Consider the following 21,944-nt stretch of genomic DNA (forward strand, 5'->3'; position numbering starts at 1 on the left):
TCAATTATGATGTTAAATTAATACTCCAGGGTGAGGCTGAGGGTCAGAAAAGTGGGCAGATTTTTCCACGCCAGACGCAGGATTCTGTAATAGCATGAAGTCAGTAAAATGACATGCCATTCATACACTATAAATCCCACAGGAATAAAATCTGATTTAGGAACTCTTGTTAGAAGTGAATTTATACAGAAAAAAAATAAATCCTTTCTTGGAGGGATGAATTGCTGAAAGTTACAAAAGCTAATGGCCAGGCGTTTCAGGTGCCTGATTTTATTAGCCCTTTTGGGAGAGTGACAGTGGTGCTGGTGGCTGAGGTGGGGTCCGCTGGCCCCCTTCTTGGCCCAGGGGGCTATGGTGGCAGCTCTAATGCCGGCGACATCATCAGGGATCCGCCTTCCTAAGGAGGAAAGGCAGCCGAGCTGATGGGAAGGGGCGGGAGCTGGCCTCAGCCAGGGCCTGTCCCGGCCAGGGGTCCCAGGGGTCTGCCCACATTCCCGGCGGGCTCCAGCAGCTGGTCCAGCAACGTGGGCTAAGAGCAGGCCATGCTCCAGCGCTTGCTAATTCTGTTTATACGAAAAAGTCATCTACCGGTAATTACGAGAATTTTTTAAAAAGTTGAGGATAATGAAATGCATAAAGTATACTAATTGTAAGTGCCGGGGTTACAGGCATAAGTGTCATCGTCACCAAGGTGGATAGTGCTTCCAGCACCCGGAAGGTTCCTTCAGGTACCTTCTCTGTTTATACTTCTCACCGAGAGGCAACACTGTCCTGTGTTCCAGAAACACTGGTCCTGACCTTCCTATAAACAGAGCCGTTTTGTGGTACTCCTTTGTGGCCGGCCGGCTGTGCCCATGTCCATTTGTCCCTTTCTCTAACAATGGCGATTCCTCCAGAAACAAACACTCCCTGAGCAACAAGTGTGGGTCTTGCCCTGGGAACCGGGGTGGCTGGCTATCTGAGGGCTCAGAGTTGGACGGGGGTCGTCAGGCGAGGCTCAAACTCCAAGTGAGCCGGGCTGCGCCCTCCTTTTCTGCCTCCACGAGCCACACCTGACTCTCTGCCAAGTGCTCGGCCCATTGTTCTCACGGTACCGAGTCGTATGACACTTTACCCATTTAATGCTTTACCCTTTCTAATCATATTCAAAAGTACTAGTGTATCTGAGCAACAGTGCAGGTGAGGACACTGGGGCTCAGAGGCCCAAGTACCCAAACGACGCACTCAAGACACACGGCTAATTGGAGGGCAGAGCCAGGTGTGTCCGGAGCTCCCGACTGGCTAAGCCTGGCTGTCCCCAGAGACACGCCCGTTGCACCTGTTTTGTCACCTACAGGAAGTGAAATGGAAAAGTGGACATGGGCGCGGCAGATCCAGGAGGGGAAAACACGAAGCATTTTCCCCCCCTGGGGAGCTCGGGGGCCCAGGGCACTCTCCGTAGTGGGGAAACGAGGGCAGACAACTCACCTGTGCCACAGTTCTTGTATTTCTTGTTCTGCCCATGCAGGACCAGGGTGAATGCCACCAGCAGGATGACGATCAGGCTGGAGAGCGCCACCACCAGCAGGAACCACCACTCCTCGTAGAACGGGGCGTCCACTTGAGCTGAGGGCACACATGAACACACAGAGACATTTGATAGAAACTGCCCGTAGACCGGGCTGGGGGAAGGCTAAGACGGGGTCGCACAGTCACAGGGAAGATGGAACCACCGTCTGGTCCAGGTGACTGTGGCTGGGTGGCCTCAGCAGGAATCAAGCAGTAGCACTTTTTCACCTTTTCTATGGGAACCAGGCTCAGGGCTCCTCTGGCCCCTACACTGCCCCCCACCCTGGTGATTTGTCTATCCCAGAGCTTGTCCTGACCTTGTTCATTCAAACTACCTTCACGCTTATTTCTCTTACTTTCATCTGCTTATAAATGCTGTCCGGGTTAGAGGGAGGAAAGGACAGAAGTGACCGATGTCCTCCTCTTTCCAAGTGCCAGGTCTCCCTCCGAGTGCCCTCACCCTCTCCATCACCACCACCACCTGCCCGGGGCCCTTGTCATCTCCTGCTGGCCAGCGCAGCCACTTTCCCATTCAAACCAATTCTTCGCATTGCCAGAAGAGAGCTCCTTCTCAGACGGAAACAAGGGGTCCCCCTACCAGCCTTCAGAGGCCCCACACTAGCGGTGGGGTGCCGCCTAAGTGCAGGAGGCCCCACGATCTGACTCCCGCTCGCCCACACCTGGATCCCGCCCACACCTGTGCAGAAACCTCTGGGTGCAGCACCCACCGGTGTGGTTGCTGGCTACCCGTTGGCGTGGTCCACCACCTCGGTCCCCTACAAGTGGGCTGTGATTTATTTATTTCGTGCCTCCAGCAGAACTGAGAGGAACAACTGGCCCCATTCCTAGATGTGCTTTTTGACAAATGAAACGGTTTCATTTAAAAGTTGCTTTATAGGAGAATATGCTTCTTCTCATGTTTTATTCCGTTTACTAAGAACAGAAGAAATGGAAATTGTTTCTTGGAAGGTGCCGGATGGCCCCGGGGTCCCACTCGGCACCTCCCATGTGTCTCTTGCAGGGGAGCTAGCTCAGAGGACGCCAGGATGCACGGAAGCCGGTCACAGGGGAGGCCCAAGGACACTGCTGTAGAAAGCACGGTTGCCTGCCATAAACACCTCACTGGATGGACGAGAATGTGTGCCCGCTGGGGACACGGGCGGTGGTGCTGCTTTGGATCATGTATCACATGTGGGTTCCTTACGAGAGGACAGCAGTCTGGATCCACAGCCCAGTTTTCAGGCTTCCATCTCCTAAGGGACATGGTGGTGTTATGCCATCCAAAGCAACCCTCCTTGTTCCCAGTGGGCACACAGGCCTCGCTGGTGATGTCCGGTTACCCACACCAGCCTCCCAGCACCGTGTTCGCTGGGCGAACCCCACTGCTGCTGGAGAGTCTGCTGGTAGCACGGCCAGGTCCCCTGCTTCCCGCGATGCTGTCACGTACTCCCTTCCCTCAGAAGCAGCTTTCCGGGGAGGGTCCCTACCTGACACGGCTGTGGAGGGGCTGCTGGGCTCCCCATAGCCCACCTGGTTCACAGCCACCACCCGGAACTCGTAGGTCACTCCTGGCCGGAGCCTGTCCAGGCTGACAGTGTAGGAGGTGGCACTCCGGGGAATGTCCTTCACAAACATGTCCCACAGGCCTTCGTCTGCAAGAGGCGTGAAGTGAGAGCAGAGGTTAGGGCCACTTTCCCCCACATGGGAGCCCCTGCACCTGCCCCGCCGGTCAGCTTGCGACCCCCTCGCTGCGACTGTGAGGTGTCAGAGGCTGGGTGAGCGGCACAGGTTTGGGGCGTGGCAGGAGCCGCGTCCTCTCCCTCGCGACAAGCCTCTGCGAGGGCTGCGGGGTGGGGTGTGGGGGGCACTTTCCTGAACATTCGTCTGGGGCGGGGGGAAGTTCCTGGCCCTCCCCTCCGCTCTCTGCCTGGACCGCCCCTCTGGTGGAGGACTTCTGGCCCCCCCCTCCCGCTTGCTGCTGTCACGACCCGCTGAGTGCCGCCCTCACCCACCCACGTGACGCCCAGCCTGCCACCCGCCGCCACGCTGGGCCCTGGCCCGGGTTCTTTCCAGTTCCCACTGTGTCCCACCCCCGTTCTAACTGGCAATGACGAGCCAAGCACAACTTTAACCAGCAGCTTCTTCTACCAGCCAGCTGCCAGCTCTGTGGTGACGCTGTCACGTTGTCTCTGCGCAGCCTTGGCTGGTAGCCACGCTGCCCCCACATGTTCAATTATCTGCACCACGTGGCGTTGTCAGGTGGCAGCTGGCATTACGAGGCTGGGATGCTGGGTCTCCACGGCTCCGGCCAGGGCCTCGCTCCCTCACCCTCAGGACCACACTGGCCAAGTGCCACCCTCGGCCTGGAGGCTCTTTGGAGCGGCTGCAGCATCACAGTTCCCGACACCGTGCCCAGGTGCTACCAAGCACAGATGTAAATTAAAGATATACATTGAATTTGAACAGGGACTTGCACCCACGTCCACAGCAGCACTATTCACAGCAGCCAACAGGCGGGAGCAGCCCTAAGGCCACTGACGGGTGAATGACAGCCAAAATGGGGTCCACTGTACCACAGGGTATTACTCAGCCTTACAAGGGAGGACACTGACACCCGCTACAGTGTGGACGGCCCCTGAGGACACTGTGCTGATGAAACCAGCCAGTCACAAAGGACACACTGTGTGATGCCACTGACATGAGGACCTAGGGGTCACGTTCACAGAGACAGGAAGTAGAAGGTGGGTGAGGCTGGGGGAGGGGACGGGAGTGAGTGTTTCATGGGGACAGAGTTAGTTTGGGAAGATGGAAAGTTCTGGAGACGGACGGTGATGATGGTTACAAAACAGTGTGAGTGCACCTAATGCCACTGAATTGTACAGTTAAAATGGTTAAATGGTACATTTTATGGTATGCATATGTTACCACAATGAAAATACATATTGAATTTACTTAAATCCTGACATACAGGAGAACATTAAAATTGAAATAAAGCCAGAAATTTGGATGCTGTGAGAATGGAGGAAGCAAACGGATCCGGTTCTGAGCATTCACCTACGGGGCTAAGGGAGTGTGATCTGCGGCCGATCATCACGACCCTCAGAGACGGCACGCGCCCTGACAAAGGACGGCCTCGGTGCGCAGCCCAGCACACGTCGGTTGTGTGACCTTCGGCGGAGCACTCAGCCTCTCTGTGCCTCGTCTGTAGAACGGTGGTGACAAGGGCAGCTACCCGCCAGGTGTGTTGTGAGCATTAAACAAGCTAGTATTTATAAAGTGCCGTAACAAGGCCTCCTGCACATTCAGTGCTACACCACACGAGTGTACGAGTGTTCGAGTGTTCGTAAAATCAAATAGAAACCCAACCTATAAGGAGGTTGTTGGTAAAAAGGGGCAAAAAGAACCCTCAGAATGTTCGTTTGCAGTAGTGACCCTTTGTGAATTATAATTCCTCCTCTAGGCACACGTATGTACTGTTTTCAAAAGAGCAGAGGACCCGGGGAGGAAAAGCATGCTTGTATATGCACGCTCATGAGCTGGCAGTCCCTGGGGAGCTGAGGTCACCTGGAAACCAAGCTCATCACACACCTCCAAACACCAGATGCGAGCAAGGGGATTAGCCCCACCGTAAACAGAAAGAAAATTGCTAGTGTTTAAGTCTCTATTTGCACAGGATTTAGAGTTTGCGCAGATTAAGTCCTTATAGTCACAGGTTAATGAGGGGACGGACGTGGGTGAGATTTTAAAGGTACAAATCTCTGTACTGGCAGAAAGGTAGTACCACGAGTATTGTTTTCTAACTAGTCACACTTATATTCATTTGTCACCAACACACCATTTACCACTAATGATGTGAAAATAGCAAGCCATAGCTTCAGCCTTTCTTCCCTCCTCAGACACTGAGATCACCCTCAGCATGTGTGTGACATATTCTGACTTTCCCACGAGAACAAGCAGGCGATCACATTTTCTCTGCACATGCCACTCCCTCTGCCTTGGGGTCCCTTCCTCCCCTACCCCCCGCTCACCCACACTTTCCTTCACAGATACTTAGGTGCGCACTCTTTGGTCAGACTCTGTTGCAACCACCAGGGCATCAGACGAGATTTCTGTTCCTAGTGAGCTAGTTAGTCTACGGGGAAGGGGTGGGGGAATCAATGAGGTCACGTCACCCTTTCAGACTCCTCTTTGGAGGCCAACCCTGAGCCCACCCCTGCACTCCCGGAAGACACGGCTGCGACTCTCACTGGGCTTCCAGTGTGCCACTTCACACTTAACCTGTGTGTTCACACTATTGTGCCTCGGAGTTTTCAAGAGTTCAATAAATATCTGTTGACATGATCCATCTGCCCTTTCTCTCTCCCTCCCTGCTTCCCTCCCTCTCTTCCTCCTTTCCATCGACCTATCTTTGTATCCCCATACACTTCGCAGGGCCTCCACAAACAGCCTTTCAGTAAATAATAACCACCACCATTTTATTTAGCGCTTACTATGAGCAAATTACTGTTTTAAGGGCTTTAACTGTTGAATGATTTGTGCAGTATTTTTCCTCTAAAAAGACAGACAATTTTATGCTGTTAAAGGGACTAAAGAAAAAAATACACACTCTTAAACTGGATGTTGCTTAAAACCATTGAAATTAAGGGACAAGGCATATGGGAGGTACTCTCAGACTGTTCTCGGCAGCTGTGCACCTCTGGCAGGTTCTCTGAATGTCTTTTGCATTAATGTTTCTATAAAACTTTCCTGCTACCGAAGGAAAAAAGTTATTTCCCCTTCCTCTACTGTCACCTGAAGGCCACATTTTATTTTAAGCACTCTGTCATAGCTACAGGAATTGAGTGCATTTTTCATAAAAACATTTTAAAATATTGATACAGAGCCTCAACGCAGAATGATGTACTTAGCAATCCATTTACACTGGAGAATGTAGGGGCTGAGGAGTCACACCAGAGATTTCCTTCTGAATCAACAGAAGGAAATGTTCACATTCTGATTCTGCTTAATTCTTCCAAAACGAGCACACTCAGCATTTTAGACTTCACTTAGAGTTCGTGGGGCTATTTATCCACGCTGATGTTTATACCATGGTGAGTGGGTAAGAACAACTGGCAGTTGTGAAAGAGCCCACCGCTTCCCGACCATGGGCCGTTCTTCTCATTTGTATTATGCTGTTAAGTATCGCCATAGATCAGTGATGGAGAAAAGTATCTCAACAAATTAGGGGGAAAAGTAACATTACGAAACTATTAGCCATAATGAGATTTGTGCAACTGATTTTGCACGCACCCGGGTAATTCCCAGTGCTGGGATTTCCTTCTCAGTTAACACTCGAGAGGAGTGCGGGCCCTTGTATGTTGTAAAAGGTGGTTCTGGGATCCCATTCAGCCAGCGCTTTAGCCCCGGGTGAGGCTCAGCCTGGCCGGGGTGCTCAGAGACCCCAGTCTGGCTTTCATCCCCCATTTAGGGAGTTCCTGTCACCTTCCTAAACCGTGATTGGCTGAAAGAGAACGGTCGCCATGTCTTCCAAAGCCACATGTCGAAGTGGCTGGTTGATGGCCTGATGACTAATGAGAAGCCCTGCTGGCACGATGGCTCTGCACCTCCTGGGGTGTAATGGTGAACTTCAGTGGTCCTCCACTTGATGTCTATGGGAGGGGGTTCCATGGTGGGGGAGTGAGCCCAGGCCAGGCCTGTCTGCTCAGTCCACCCTCCATTAATGGACACCTGAGCGATCACCTTCCCAGACTCTCTGCTGACACACTGTCAGAAAAATGCCACGCAAGAGGAGAGGGCGGGGGACTGCTGAGAAATAGTGCTAAATAAATCACATTCTGACTGCACACCTGAAACCCTGCCAGCCTCAGACAGAGGGCTGAGTGGGACCCACACGCACAAGTGTGGGTCCTCAACTGGTTGGCTTTTCTTTGAAGACTATCAACTCTGTCTGCAGAATTTGTACTAAAAACAGGGATGTGGCACCACTGAAAGCCTCGAAGAAAGACATCTTTTCCAGTGTGAGCTGGTTTTCTGTCCCAGACATACTACTTGTTTCCAGAGAACAGAATGAATGAGTCAGCTTTTCTTTCAGTGCCAGCATCCCCCCTGCCCTAGAGGTAGGAGGCACACCTGTCCCCAGACAATCCGCTGATAAAGCTGGGAACATGAACACCTCTTTTCTGAATTGAGACAGAGACCAGCTCAGGCACATCTGAGGGTTTGTAGCTCAATTTACCCCTTGAACGCCCAGAACTAGCTGGTGTTGTAGGATTTAGGACAGACGCTAGGCCAATACAGAGTCTGATTTCAAGGACAATTAAACAGGGTCTCCACGCGGAATGAAACTGTCATTCAAGGCCCGAAATTTCTCGTTCCACTAACTCACACAACCCACAACGTGACTGTCAGCCTGTAGCTCTGAGCAAATGGAAGCCTGTCAGTTGTTTGTTTCTTAAACATTGCCATTTTTCTTTGCACATAAATGGTCAACCTGGGTCAGAAATTTAACTGAAACAGGAGAGGCTGAAACATGAGGCAAAATAGATCTGATGAAACATTTACCTCTTATCTAATCCTTGTTTAAGGCAGGACACAAAGTGAGATGAATGGCAAAACGTCAAGGATGGCCTGTGACGGAGCCCGAGTCCAGGAAGGAGTGGGAGGCAAGGATGACAGGCTGTCAACACATGTGGTTCCCAGAAAGACAGGAAGTGAAGACAAGGCCAGAGGCGCAATCAGAACCACGGCTGTAGCCTCCAGCTGAGTGCTGACTCCGGCACTTCTGTGATTTTATACCTTCAGAAAAATACCGATTTTCCTCTTTGTTCAACTGAAAAATCCCAAGGCCCAAGACCCCATATGGACAAGATGAGAGGGGAGGGAACTGGGCGGCCCCCAGGAGGGAGGCTCCCAATCAGGGTGAGGGCCTGCGCTCCATCTAAGCAGCTCTCGCCTTAGGGGGAGGAACATTTGTGAGAAAAGCAATACCTTGCGGTGGGCACATTCCAATGTGTACCTCAGAGCTGCTTCGGAGGGAAGATCTATTTATAGTCCTTAGTGCCATTCTAGTCTATTGTGTCAATATGTAAATTAGGTTTCGGGAGCTGCACAGGACATGCCCCTGTAATCTGTGTAAATAAATCGTGTGCGCAAGCCCACTGCCTAATGTCCACCGCCTTCCCCGGAGCCTGGCTAGCCCGGTTCCGAGGAAGTGGACGAATCCTTGGCAAGGTGGGCCTGTGGGCTCACAGGTGGCGACCTTGGGCCCACCTCGCTGACCCCCTTCTCTGGGTATCAGATGAGGCTGTGCTCTAGCTCGGTGCTCATTTCATCAGCCGCTGTTCAGTTCTGTGTCTCTGCATTAGGGCAGCGATGAGGTTTCTCAGCAGAATTTGCAGAGGTGAAAGTGAGGAGACAGACGAGCAGGGCTGCACTGCCATGTGCCCTGGCTGCCCGAGCCTGCTGGCCACCCTCTCGCCACCAGCCACCAAGCGGGCAAGACAGAGATTCGGGTGGGTGGGAAGACATCAGGCGAGCAGACAGCCTGGGGCCACCCTGGGGCCACCCAGCGCAAAGTGGCTCAGTCTTCCCAGACATCCAGTGGTGAAGGGACTCTTGCGTGGTCGCTGGATGGCCACCGATCAAAAATAGCCCCCCCCCCGATGAAACACAGGGCCCATATACCCGAGCAAGTTCCCTCGGAAAGCCACGCCCCGCCTGGAGGAAGTCCTGCCCGAGCTTCGGTGGGGAAAACGAGACGACAGGGTGGTTAATGTCTTGTGTAATGAGGCCTGGGACAGATGACAGCTGAGCTCCAGAGCCGAAAGGCACCGGCAAGGTGTTTAAATATTGACATCCCAGAAAAGCATTTCATTTGACTCGCGCTGCCGCTGGCCTCCGTCACAGCAGGGCGGGTGGCTTTCTCACCTTCAGTGGCAAGATGGCGCGTCCGACTGCGGGTTCAGCCATAGATCCGGAAGGGGCGACGCCGGCCACTGCTCAGGGATGCTGCGCAGCAGAACGGAAGTGAAAGCAAACTGTTTGGTGCAGATAGAAACAGACAGCTCTTCCAGGTCAGGCCTTGTTACGTCTCAGTCCCCGTGGGTCAGGTTCCGCATTCTGGCACTGACCCCCAGCTTTCTCCTCCAATGGGCTTCATCTGGCCCTCCAGGTGGGGGGCTCAGTGTGAGAGCTGAGCTGCAGCCCTGATCTTCTTCACAGCTCCACCCAGGCCCCCCGAAGCTGCACTTCTCGCCAGTAGGCATCCTGTTTCCTTCCTCAGGGGGATGGATGAGCATATGGTAACCTGGGGAGGAATTAAATGGCTCTCCAGGCAAGCCTGAGATCGATACCTATCATTTCTCGGAAAGTGCCGGAAATGTGCTCACCAGTGTTAGGATTCTAAGCCTGTGCACCGGCGTCTGCCTCGTAATGTGTTCCACTCCCCACAGGCTGAGCTCCCACACAGAAATGCTTTCTAAGATGTATTGTGCATCGGGCTGAACAGGCTGAGGAGGCCATCCATGGGATGTGTATGGGTTTAATTTTAAGCTAAACGTTTTCATTTGAGCTAATTGTAAATTCCATGCAGTGGTGGGAAATAGAACAGAGATCCCATGTGTCCTTTCTCCAGTGTCCCCCCCAATGGTGACAGCGTAAGAAACCACAGAACATTACAGTGGGAAACTGATACCAGATGCAGAGCATTTGCGTCACCCCAGGGTCCCTCGCATGGTCCACATATGGACACACATCCACAGGGAGTTTTAACTCTAGCTGGGGAGACAAGCATTCAGAGAGAAGGAAGTGACTTGGCCAGGGTCTTCCGTGTGCTCTGCGGTGCAGGGCTTCCCAATCTTTTCTTGGTGTCACGGACCCTCCGACAACCCGTTGATCCTGAAGGGTACCTTCTGAGAGTGGTTTTCGATGCATAAAATAAAATAAAAATTAAAGTTCTGCTGGTGATGCTTATGGTTCCCAGAGGCAAGTGGAAGTCTGCAGTGATGTCTGTCTCCTGGTTATGCTGAAGGTGCGGGTCATGTGGGGTTTTCTTCGCACCACATGTTAAGCCACATGGTTCTTTGGAAGACGTGGTGGAAAGAGTTGGAATGAACCTCACCCCAGGGTGACTCTGGATAACAAGCTCTAGCAGGAAGGCGTCTACAAAGACCGTGATTTCAGCAGCGTGATGACTGGAAACGGTCATGGGCAACGCCTGCCGCAGATGGCACATGACAGGCAAGTAGCTGTGCTTTCTACTGCTGACAGTGTCACAGGTACTGCGATTACTTTTGTAACAGGTTGAATTGTGTCCTGTCAAAATCCCTAGGTCCCAAACCTAATCCCCAATGTCTTAGAATGTGACTTTCTTTGGAAATAGGGTCTGTGTAGGTCATCTCTGTATAAGGACTGATGTCCTTATACAAAGGGGGAATGTGGACACAGACACGACACAGGGAGAAGGCTGTGTTAGAGGAAGGCAACTGGCTCATGCTTCTACGAGCCAAGGAACGCCAAGGACTGCAAACAACGCACAGAAGCTGGGGAGGCCTGGAGCAGACGCCCTCACATTCTCAGAAGGTACCTGCCTGCCCATGATCTCAGACTTCCTGCCTCCAGAGCTGTGGGACAATACATCTGTCATTCAGACTACCTTGTGTGAGGTACTGGTTATGGCAGCCCTAGCAAACCAATGTGCCTACAATGTAAGTGAAGGAAATGCTAAATTTCAGGAAGAAGTCTGTGAAAATAAAAATGTATTTCTTCCCACCTAAGTTCACAGATCCAAATTTTCACACGAGCCCCTTGGTGGCCTGAATAGTCAGCAAAGTGACCGTTCTGATCCATGTGTCCCCAGATCTAGGGACAAATGGAGCTGCTTCCCTCGGGCCTTTTAGTCCCAGCTCTTGTTAATCTCCCAAAGTCTCTCACCTCACATGTCCTCAGCAGACATTCGGTTCACTATTCTGGGGGCCATCTCCTTCAGGGGTACAGGGGGAACCGAGCAACCACAGAGGCCTCTGCTAAGCCCAGGCCAGTCACTGATTTGGGACCCTCTGTTTCGAGAACAGGCCGAATGCCTTGTCAACAGAAACCCTCAGTGTCCCTCAGGCTGGCAAGCTGAATGTGACTTTTGGAGCCAAAGAATTTTTCATATCACCTTTAAATAGACATTTTCTTCAGTCTTATGTCCTAGGCATCTCCTTAGAAGTTTCTAGAAGGCACTTACAACTAATAATCTTTGAAAAGCAGTTTGGGGTGAAGTAGATCAAAACGGCGGCATGAGGTGAGGCTCTGTAAATCTCCCCTGGAATTTACAACAAATGGAACAACTATAACTCCACAAAGGACTCCCGCACAGCAGACAGGCAAGATGAAGAGGCCCACTACTAAATTCACCTAAAGGTGGGCGAATTACGCGAGCAGGGGAGGAGGGAAGGGAGAAGTGCGGAGACGGAGCCGCGCGGGTGCAGGACGCAGACCTAGCTCAGTGCTCCGAGCTTGCTGCATCCCGGAACTACCGCAGCTGCGGGAGAGGGAAGGACTCGGACTGCTAGGGCTCCACTTATGGCCCACAGGGCTGAGGGTGCAGCATATAACACGGCTGAACCCAACGCTCATGGCAGAGACCTCGGAGAAAAGACTGAGGGAAGAAGGCGGAAAATGGTGGTTTAAGCCCTCACTGCCGAGTAGAGAATGGAAGCCTTAGTCATTGAGACTAGGCCGCCCCCTCCTTACCTTCGCAGAGGTTGCCCCGCCCCCACCTGCCCAGTGCTAGAAGCGGAACAGTAGCAGTGTCAGATCAAAAGAACAGAGTATTTGCAGTTCTGAGAACTGTGGACTGCAGACACAGATTAGCAGCCCAACTGGTTCCGGCAAAGGGGTGGGAGCTTTGGAAGCAGGACTGGCTGTGGTGGTGGTCACCGCCATTACTCTGGGCCACCTCTCACAACTCACTCTGCACCTGACCCCACCTATCTGGGCGGATCCCTGCAGGAGTAAACAGAACTGCTGAAACATACGGGCTCTGAATCGGGTGCAGGAAGAGCTTTGGAACTTCAAAAGCTCTCCCCATCCCCACACGGACACTGCACCCTGTGATCCAGGCGAACTATTAACAGAGGAGAAGCCCATCTCCTAGGGAATACCCCCATTGTGTGAGAAGCTGGAATAGTGCAGAGAAAACATAGCACTATCGTGTGAGAGAGAAAAAAAGATTGTAGTCAGAGAGAAAATAAAACATTCTACCAACAAGTACTGGAAAACAAAAGAAAGATCTCTTCCTATCAACCTGTTGCAGAAACCACTCCTGTAAATGTCTAGGAAGAGAAATAATAAATCAGTAGTTGCCATGAATAACCAAGGCAACAAGACAGCTCAGAAAGAAAGTGAAAAGTCTCCAGAAAAGGAACTTAAAGATATGGAAATATGTCACTTAAATGACAGAGAATTCAAGATTGCAGTTCTGAAAAAAGCTCAACGAGATGCAAGAAAACACAGAAAGGCAGTTTAATGAACTCAGAAACACAATCAAAGAACAACATGAGCATTTTACGAAACAGATTGAAATTTTAAAAAGAACCAAATAGAATTTCTGGAGATTAAGAACTCAATAGAAAAAATGAAGAATAAAATAGCCAGCTTAGGTAGTAGAGTTGACCAGATGGAGGAAAGAATCAGTGACATTGAAGACAGAAACCTGGAAATGACACGGATGGAAGAAGAAAGAGACTTGAGGTTTAAAAGAAATGAAAGAACTCTACAAGAACTTTCTGACTCCATCAGAAAGAGCAATATAAGAAAAATGGGCATACCAGAAGGAGAAGAAACAGAGAAGGGATCAGAGAATATATTCAAACAAATTGTTGCTGAGAACTTCCCAAACTTGTGGACAGAACTGGATCCTCGAATCCAAGAAACAAATAGAACACCTAATTTCCTCAATCCCAACAGGCCTTCTCCAAGGCACATTGTATTGAAGCTGTCTAAAATCAACGACAAAGAAAGAATCCTCAAGGCTGCCAGGGAAAAGAAGACGGTAACCTACAAAGGAAAGCCCATTAGATTATCATCAGATTATTCAGCAGAAACTCTACAAGCCAGGAGGAAGTGGAACCAAATATTCAAACTATTGAAAGAGAGAAATCATGAGCCAAGAATAATATATCCAGCAAAGATATCCTTTAGATATGAAGGAGGAATAAAGACCTTTCCAGATATACAGAAGCTGAGGGAATTTTCTAATACACGACCTGCACTACAAGAAATACCGGAGGAGGCTATTCGACCACCATCAACAGGGACAATTTGTGGCAACTGACACATGGAAAGGGGGAGAGTAAAGGCCTGAACCAGAATATGGGAATGGAGAAAGTAAGCGTGCTGAAGAAAATGGAATACTCTAAATATCAAACTTTCTTTTACACAAACTTAAGGGTAACCACTCAAAAAAAAAATCCAGAACTGAAATATATACTGTAATAAAAGAAGAAACAGAGGGAAACATCATAGAATACCACCACACAGAAATAATAGACAACAACAAAAAGGCAAAGAAACAATGGAGACACAGCCTTACCAGAAAACTAAAGATAGAATGACAGGAAATCCTCACGTATCAATAATCACCCTAATTGTAAAAGGACTGAACTCACCAATAAAAAGGCACAGAGGAGCAGATTGGATCAAAAAGCTAAACCCAACCATATGCTGTCTCCAAGAGACACATCTCAGCTACAAGGACAAGCATAGACTCAAAGTGAAAGGGTGGAAATTGGCACTCCAAGCGAATGGTACCCAGAGAAAATCAGGTGTAGCCATAATGATATCAGATGAAACAGACTTCAGGGTGAAAAAGGTAACAAGAGACAAAGATGGACATTTCATAATGGTCATGCTTCTTCCCACCTAGGAAACAAAACTCAGAACCCCGAGACAAGTCCCTGAAAACGCTCCGGATCTTACTGATGGGTTGGCGACGTCTGAAGTGTCCCTAAGCTCTGATGTACAGGTATCTGGGAACGACAACGCTCATCCTCCATGGGAGCTGTAATGTGGCCGGAAGGTCACGGTCGCTGCCGTTGACAGCACCGCCATGATTACAGAAAGCCTCTCACGTCCACAGTGGCCACGCCACCTTGGCGCTGTCAGGAAAGTGCTGAGAGCGCTGACCTCAGCCCTCAGAGCAGCACTTTCCCTGGGCAGAGACCCCGTTTCTGGGGCCCCGCCGTCCTTACCTGACGGCCTGGCCTCTATGACGTAGCCCGTGGTGGGCGCCCTGCCGGAGTGCCCCTCGGTCCACTGTAGGGTCAGCTCAGAGGCGGACTTGGTGACTACAACATCTCTAGGGGGCCCTGGGGAACCTGTGGGGAAAACAGGAAAGGGTAGACGTCGGCCCTCGGGGGCTTCTCATCCCCCAGGCTGGGGCCTGCACTCCCTGGTTTCTAGTTCTCCAGGCGGCCGGCTCACCCTTGCACGGTGTCCCCTCCTTGAAAGGGGGGCGGGGAGCTGACACTGACCTGGCGGGGCTGCCCAGAAGATTGAAAGTACCCAGTGCTGTGCCCGTACACAGCGTAAGCCTGGGTCTGCCGCCCTCCATTTAGTAAGTACTTTAAGGCCAGAACAGTTTGTTCAGTGGGAAGCTGCATGATTCCTTTATGACGTGTGAAAACTAAAATTTTCTTATGTGTCTTATTTCAAAAACTGAACTCACTGATTGATTTCTCTTACTGAGTGTGAATAGTCCCTAAATGGCGATGTGATGTGAGGTGACAGCCCGAGTGGCAGTCGATGCGGAGCTGCCTGATGGCAGAGTCCACTCACCCTCGGCTGGCCCGGCCGTGACATTGGCTCGTAGCTCGGGCCCGTAGGTAATGGTTCGTGCCTGGACGCGGAAAAAATAGGTCACACCTTTTGTGAGGTCGCGCACCTTTAGCCAGCGCTGCCAGTCCCCCTTCACGTCCACGGTCACCACTTTGCTGACCCCTAGACAGGCAAGAGCAGAGGCAAGAAGGGCTCGGTTTAGAGAGGTAAGGCGCTGAGATTCTGAGGAAAGCCGCCATAGTTTGCTAAGGAAGAATTTCTTACAATTAGGAGGTGCTTAAATGGTGATAATAGCCAATTCTCAGCACAGATAAGTGTAATTAGAGTTTAAGCTTGATAAGTGGGTGCTGACAAAGGGAAGAACTAAGCTCGACAACAGGATGGGGGAGGCAGCCATGGTCTCAATTTCCATTGGGAGGACGAGCTGTGCCCGGCCAGGGGACACTGCGGGAGGCCACCGTCGCTGTGTCCAGGTGGCCTCCTGGTGACATTCTGGACGGGTCCCTTCCCACTTGGCTCTGAAATGTACCAAGCCCGTGTCACTAGTACAGGTGACCTTGAGCTCCCCGAGTCATAGGGGAGGGGAGGACGTGGCAGAAGATGCAGGAAGACTCACTGTGGTTAGAACACAATGAGACCCCCCAGGAGGGGTCTCCGGCCGGAAATGGTTGGCCAACCTGTGGCCTAACGGCCTCAAGCAGCTCGTGACAACTTTATCTGGAGACCTTGAAGCACGGATGAATAACAATTGTCACCGTGAATATTGCTGTCTCGATTCAGAGAACTCTGACAACATAGAGACAAAGTTTTCACTGATAGATGTGTAAACGGAGCGAAAGTGTTGCTGGTTCTATTAATAATAATTAGGAAATTGAGATTTAATGGTTCGAGGGAGGATATATGCTGAAAATTACACAAACGCAGAATTTTCCAGAAGGGAGGATGGGGTTCTTTGGTTAAATACGCTTGAAAGTGACATGTTTTAATAAAAGCCACATACGTTCTTGACTGCAGGCTTCTCACAGGACCCTACCGGGCGTCTTCTGGAGGAGGACGTGAGGGTGTAAGTTCCTGAGACTTCTTCGCCACCAGCACTTGTTCAGAAGAGCTGTACTTGCACGACTGCTGCCCTGGGTCCAGCTGCCCCCACCATGTCCCACATACAGGGACGGTGCCTGGGGATCAGCGGCACGGCGCCACCCCCACCTTTAATCCCTTTGACCGCAGAAGAGCTCTACAAAGTGCATTCTTACCACGACGTGGATCCATCCTCTAAGGCCACCGGTCCTGCAGGTCTCCAAACTACCTCCCATTGGGTCACTGTTTTCCTATGTTGCCTTTTATGGAACACCAATTCCGCTAAATTATTCTCTTCTAAATTACTTCAGGACAACACTGACTGCTCTTGAGGGTCCTCCTCATCTGAATTCTTCTGTAAAGAAACAGGGCTACTTCTGCTCGGTGAGCCTCACACTCACCTCACCTCACGCAAGAAAGAGGTTTCAAGGATGGCAACTCGCATACACAGTGTCTGTCATCAGAACGGACGGGGTTCTGTGGATACGAAGTTATTCTGGATAGCAGCCCAGTTGTTTGGTTGAAAAGTGCTTTCTTTCTCTCCAGTGCAGAGACACACCCATGTACCAATTTTGTGAATTTTATCCCACCTGGAGGTAGAGTGAGGCTGCCCCCCATCTCACTTATGTCACAATTTTCTTTACTTAGTCAATTTTTAAACCATGGCCTGTACCACAAAGCCTCAGGGTGCAATCACATAAAACACTACAGCTTAAAACATTTTTGAAAACATACAAATGACTCTACCACAAAATCAGCTTCCTGGGAACACAGCTCAGTGTACCACGCAACTCAGTGTTCCCCGCCATGACCAGGGGCTGGTCAGGGGTGGGCACAAGCCCTGCGTCAGGACACCGGCTGGGCCAGGACTGCTGAGACCACAGGGTCCTGTGCCCAGATACATGTGTTCTGCAGTCCTCGGCCTGGCCTGGAGCAGCACATGCCTCACCGCTGCCCGGGCCCTGGGCGAGGAGGCACAAGAGAGGCCCGGAGGGCCACTCCCAGGGGACATCACTGTTTTCCAGATGGGTCTTTTCTCTGTCTTTACCACACACATGTACGTGTATAAACTATATAGTGTGTCTTCGCAATCTTCCAGTGTTATTACAGAGTTAATAGAATCTGGTCAAGACTAAAGAGGCCTGATGTTTTCCCTGCCCCTGGCAGCCACGTCTCAGGGCGTGCATGGATTCTGCGAGGCAGGCGAAGGCGTGAGACTTGTTCGGACAGCTGGGTACAACATTCATGGTTCCCTACTGCAGATCCCGGCCCTAGCGGTGAAGTGTGAGGATTGCATTTCTTCAAGAGACCCTACTCAAAAGGCCTGCAGGTGGATTGGACTGGCAGCCACCTGAAGGGCAGGGGATGCACACCAAACAGATTCTCAGGGTGAGAGGAGGAGAGATGGGCCCAGGTGTGGAGACGGCATTGCCAGGGCTGCACGAGTCCCAGTTTTCTCCTGCTCACCTTCCCCAGCACAACACGCTCAACGCCAGCGCCGGGAAAATCCAGGGTCAGAGAACCAGCCCCTCCTGACAGGCAGATGATGTGTCATTACTTGTGAAAAGACACGAAAATGGCAGTGGCTGAAGTGCCTCTCTACGTGTTGTCTCCAGAGAGAACGAGTCCCACCCGCAGCCGGGGGTCAGGATGGGGAAATGCTCTGAAGACCAGTCTTGACGCTCCATTTCTGCCACTCAGCGAGCAGCACATTTAAATACGTTCAGAAACAACAAATGCTCCAGACATGTTCTCCCCATCACGTAGTGGTTTAGACCGTGGCTCTCGGTCCAGACTGCCTGGGTTCACATCTCAGCCCTCTCCACCATTCTTGAACTACAAGCCCTGGGCACACGTCTTAAGGGTTCTGAGCCTGGTTGCTTTGTCTGCAAAATGAGAATAAACATGGCCCCTACATGTGGGGCTGTGGTGAAGGTTGGAAAGAATGCGTGGACATGCCTGGCTCGTGGTAAGTGCTGGATGAACGCTGCCCACTATTGTTGGCACACCTGGTGGGGTCCTGTTTGCAGGGGGCAGAGAGCCATGTATGGGCTGCACATGGGGCACACGAGTCTAAAACGCAGTCCTCCGGATGGCGCCAACGTTGGTGTGAACTGGACAAGTGACCACAGTCCTGACGACATGGGAAACCAGATGTCAGGGTCACCTTCTGGGAGATGAAGCGGGGGCAGGGGGGCTCCTGCACCAGCTGGTACAGTCCTAGGGGAGTGACGTGCAGAGGGGGACATCAGGCGCCACGTATCCCACGGGGAATGGTCATGACGACAGTCTCGCCTGGAGAGCAAGTACTTTCTTACAAGACAAGAGAACTAGTCCAGGACACAGGCCCTGAGGTGAACGCCATGGAGCTTCCAGAGGGACTCTGCAAACCCACTGACACACAGGTACTGGCCAACAGAATAAGCCCCTTATTTGGGAAGTGTGGAGAACTCACTGTCTGCGACCGAGAAGGGCTGTGTAGGCAGACAGAATCACGGTTTTTGGCACTCCTTTCTCATTTGAATGGTGCTGGTTGGTTAATCTCTTTGAAAAGGTATTTGGGACATAGCCTCATGGAACGTGTGTGAGCGCACATATATCGTACGTGGAAGAAATACCAAGTGGAAGGTCTCTGCTAACTCTTGGCCCTTTCTCGCTGCTGAATCAGCAAGGGCAGTGCATGTCCCCTTCTGGGTCTCTGCTGCTGAGCTCTCCGTCATGGCCACACCCGGGCCACCTGGTCCCCAGATAGGCGCTCGGTTCCAGAACAAATGCAGGCGAGCGTGGCCACGCTGAGTCAGCGCTGGGGCCAGACCCTCTGCCGTTTACAAACCACACGCACACATCACCTGCACTGTTATTTACCAACGTGCATTGATCGTCTGAGACACTTTTTTTCCACTCACGTTTTCACATCTCTGATTTGGGACACGGCTCAGAACTGATGACAGAAGTACTGGGCCACAGTTTAGGGGAAGCATTTTTTCTTTCTTAGCACTTCATAAAATAACAACGCATCTTACAGTCAGTGGCATCTCAGATTCGATGAAATGAAAACTAGCGCTTACATTTTCTTTTTCAAATCAACTCCCTGTTTTACTTGACTGCACTTACTTTAAAAGGAAACTTTCATCATGGCTGTTAGTGAGAGCCGATACTTTTTGATGTGCTGGTTATATTTCCGCCCCAGACATTAAATAACCTGCCATTTTTACAGCCTGTCTGTGTGTGTTACCAGGAAAACCTGCCCTGGGCTCGTCTCCCTTCTCTGGTGCTACCATGCCTGGTCCACAGTGGTCAAGAAAGAAATGCCCAGTGAACTCAGTGAACAGACCAGAAGTCAAGCAGACAGGAAGGGTGGCCATGTATGAAATCGTGCCAGAGCCGGGACACTGGAATACAGCAGGACACAAGTACTTGCCACGTGAATGACAGCAATGCCACCCACTCCCCAGCCCCCATCTCTCACTTCCCATCCAGTCCCGGCCTAGCCCCTTGGCCCCTCCCCCAAAAGGCATCCCTAATGGGGCTACTTCTCACCCCTGCTCCCAGGAGGGGCAGCAGTGCCCACTGGTCTCCTTGTGCCCAGGCCTCCACGCTAGGCTGCAGCCCATAGACCCCTACCGACTGCATTTCCTGTCCTATTTGCACCCCTCATTCATTTTTTTTGCCTTTGTTGTCTCTCCTCTCAGGCTCCTTTGTGTTTAAATATTTTCTCTGTTCCTCTTGGAGGGTCTTTGTTTCTGATCCGTCTGGGAAGTTTGGAGGTAATCCCCACACCTTTTTCCCATCCCATGGCATTGTGACGTGGTGTTTGGCCAGCGGCATCCCCTCACTGCCCTGTCACCTTGGCCCCCTGTGACTGGCCAAGCCCCTGCCTCCTCAGGGCATGCACATGCCTAACCTGCAGCAGGAAGCTCTTCCCTCGGATTCCTGCCTCTGGGTCTTTCCTGTCATTCCGGACCCCTCCCTGTGCTCTTGTGACCCTGCTCTTTTCTTCAGAAGAGCACTGCTCTGAAACCAGCAGATACTGGCTTGTTTAATTGTATGTTGCTCCTCTCTTCACCGGATTTAGTGGGACTGTGACATACAGGTAAGAGCCTTGCTTTCTCAGATCCACAGTTTCCAGCATCCAGAACTGCGCTTGTCACAGAGCAGGGGCTTAATATTCACACATCGAGCAAACGAATGAATGAGACGCACGCGGTGGGCCATCAGCTCCTCCCCCTGGGGCCGATGGTATCTGATAGGCCAGCATTGCTGCACGTGGTCCCACCAAGGGGCACAAAAGGTGGCTTTGGCCACACCCACGAGGACCAAAATCTCACATGACAGCGATATCTCAGGAATTAAAGAGACTGGGCCAAGTGGGGCACGCCTCCCAGGCCCACAGAGGGCTGTGCTGGGCTGGGGGCTGAGCTCTGGACCCGCCCAGCTCGCTTCTGTCCAGCAGGCCTCTTCCGGCGGGCTCCTGGCTCTGTACCTGTGGAGTGCTGTGCACCTGTGAGGCCGCCCCCCGGGCCCCTTCTGGCCTTACCTTGCACAGGTGCTAAGGGCTCGTACACCACTCGGTAGCCCTGTAGAATGCCGTTCGCTGCCACAGGCTCACCCCATGAAACATTAAGTGTGGTAGAGGTTATTTCTGAGAACGCCAAAAAGCTGGGGATCCCGGGAGCTGCAAGAACAGAACATAAAGGAACTTTCACTAAAGCTCTTTGTGGACCATCTACACACATGTCTCTGCCCCTGTGGAATAAACATGTCATTAGAAGCTGTTTTCAACTCAGTACAAGTCTACCTGCCATCTGACGAAAAGGAGATTTACTGATCATCTCTGAACTTCCTGGGATCAATCAGAAACTCAGGCCCTCTTGAGAAGAACAGACAACACAAAGGAGCCCGAGAGACGCAATGACAAAGGCATAAAAATGAATGCTAGATGGAAACAGAAAATGAAAGGCAGATTGCTCCATTTTCTAGCAGCTGCTGGAGGATTCCAGAGGCGCTTGTCCTCGTCTGGGGAGAGGGGCTCTGGGATGGCCGCAGGCTATGCCCCATGGGGGCATGGAGGTCTCAGAGGGTGCCCCCTTCCCAGCCCTCATCTGAAATCCCACATGGCACTCTGCTGTCTCAGAGTGTCCTTGCTTGGTCTGGAGAGCGGGAGGCTCTAAGGAGCTGTCCTGAGCGGGAGGACGTTACCGCTGCTGCCGAAGGCCTGGCCTGTGGCCGGGCAGCACGCTGACCCTGCTTAGGCTGCCGCTCCTGCCTGGGCACCATGCGAAGCTGGGGCGGGAGTTGGGGCCTGGGTGGCGACTGTCTCCCCTCCACCCCAGCTCCTCTCGGTCTCAGGAGCGACCACTGAACTGGTACCCACTTGTCCCCCTTTCTGCCCTCCCTCGAGTCCTGGGGCCCTCTGGCCCTGATGTGGCCCCTGCCCATGTCTCTCCAGCTCAGAGTCCACACACGCCCATCTCTGGCTGCTGGATGAGTCCCAAGCT

The 21,944-nt window shown here is 51.7% G+C and overlaps 1 protein-coding gene across 1 annotated transcript in view; it reads right to left on the minus strand.

Moving 5' to 3' along the window:
• SDK1 (sidekick cell adhesion molecule 1) overlaps positions 1-21,944 on the minus strand; it is a gene marked incomplete at its 5' end in the record, with an annotated part of 671,475 nt that overhangs the window by 14,429 nt on the left and 635,102 nt on the right. Inside the window, 5 exons of the mRNA XM_081035288.1 lie at positions 1,468-1,605; positions 3,036-3,200; positions 14,784-14,909; positions 15,370-15,531; positions 20,984-21,121. Of these exons, the coding sequence (XP_080891414.1) occupies positions 1,468-1,605; positions 3,036-3,200; positions 14,784-14,909; positions 15,370-15,531; positions 20,984-21,121 (729 nt within the window). The remainder of the gene's footprint in view (positions 1-1,467; positions 1,606-3,035; positions 3,201-14,783; positions 14,910-15,369; positions 15,532-20,983; positions 21,122-21,944) is intronic.

This window comes from Rhinolophus hipposideros, assembly GCF_964194185.1.
Source record: "Rhinolophus hipposideros genome assembly, chromosome: 23".
Lineage (NCBI taxonomy): Eukaryota > Metazoa > Chordata > Mammalia > Chiroptera > Rhinolophidae > Rhinolophus > Rhinolophus hipposideros.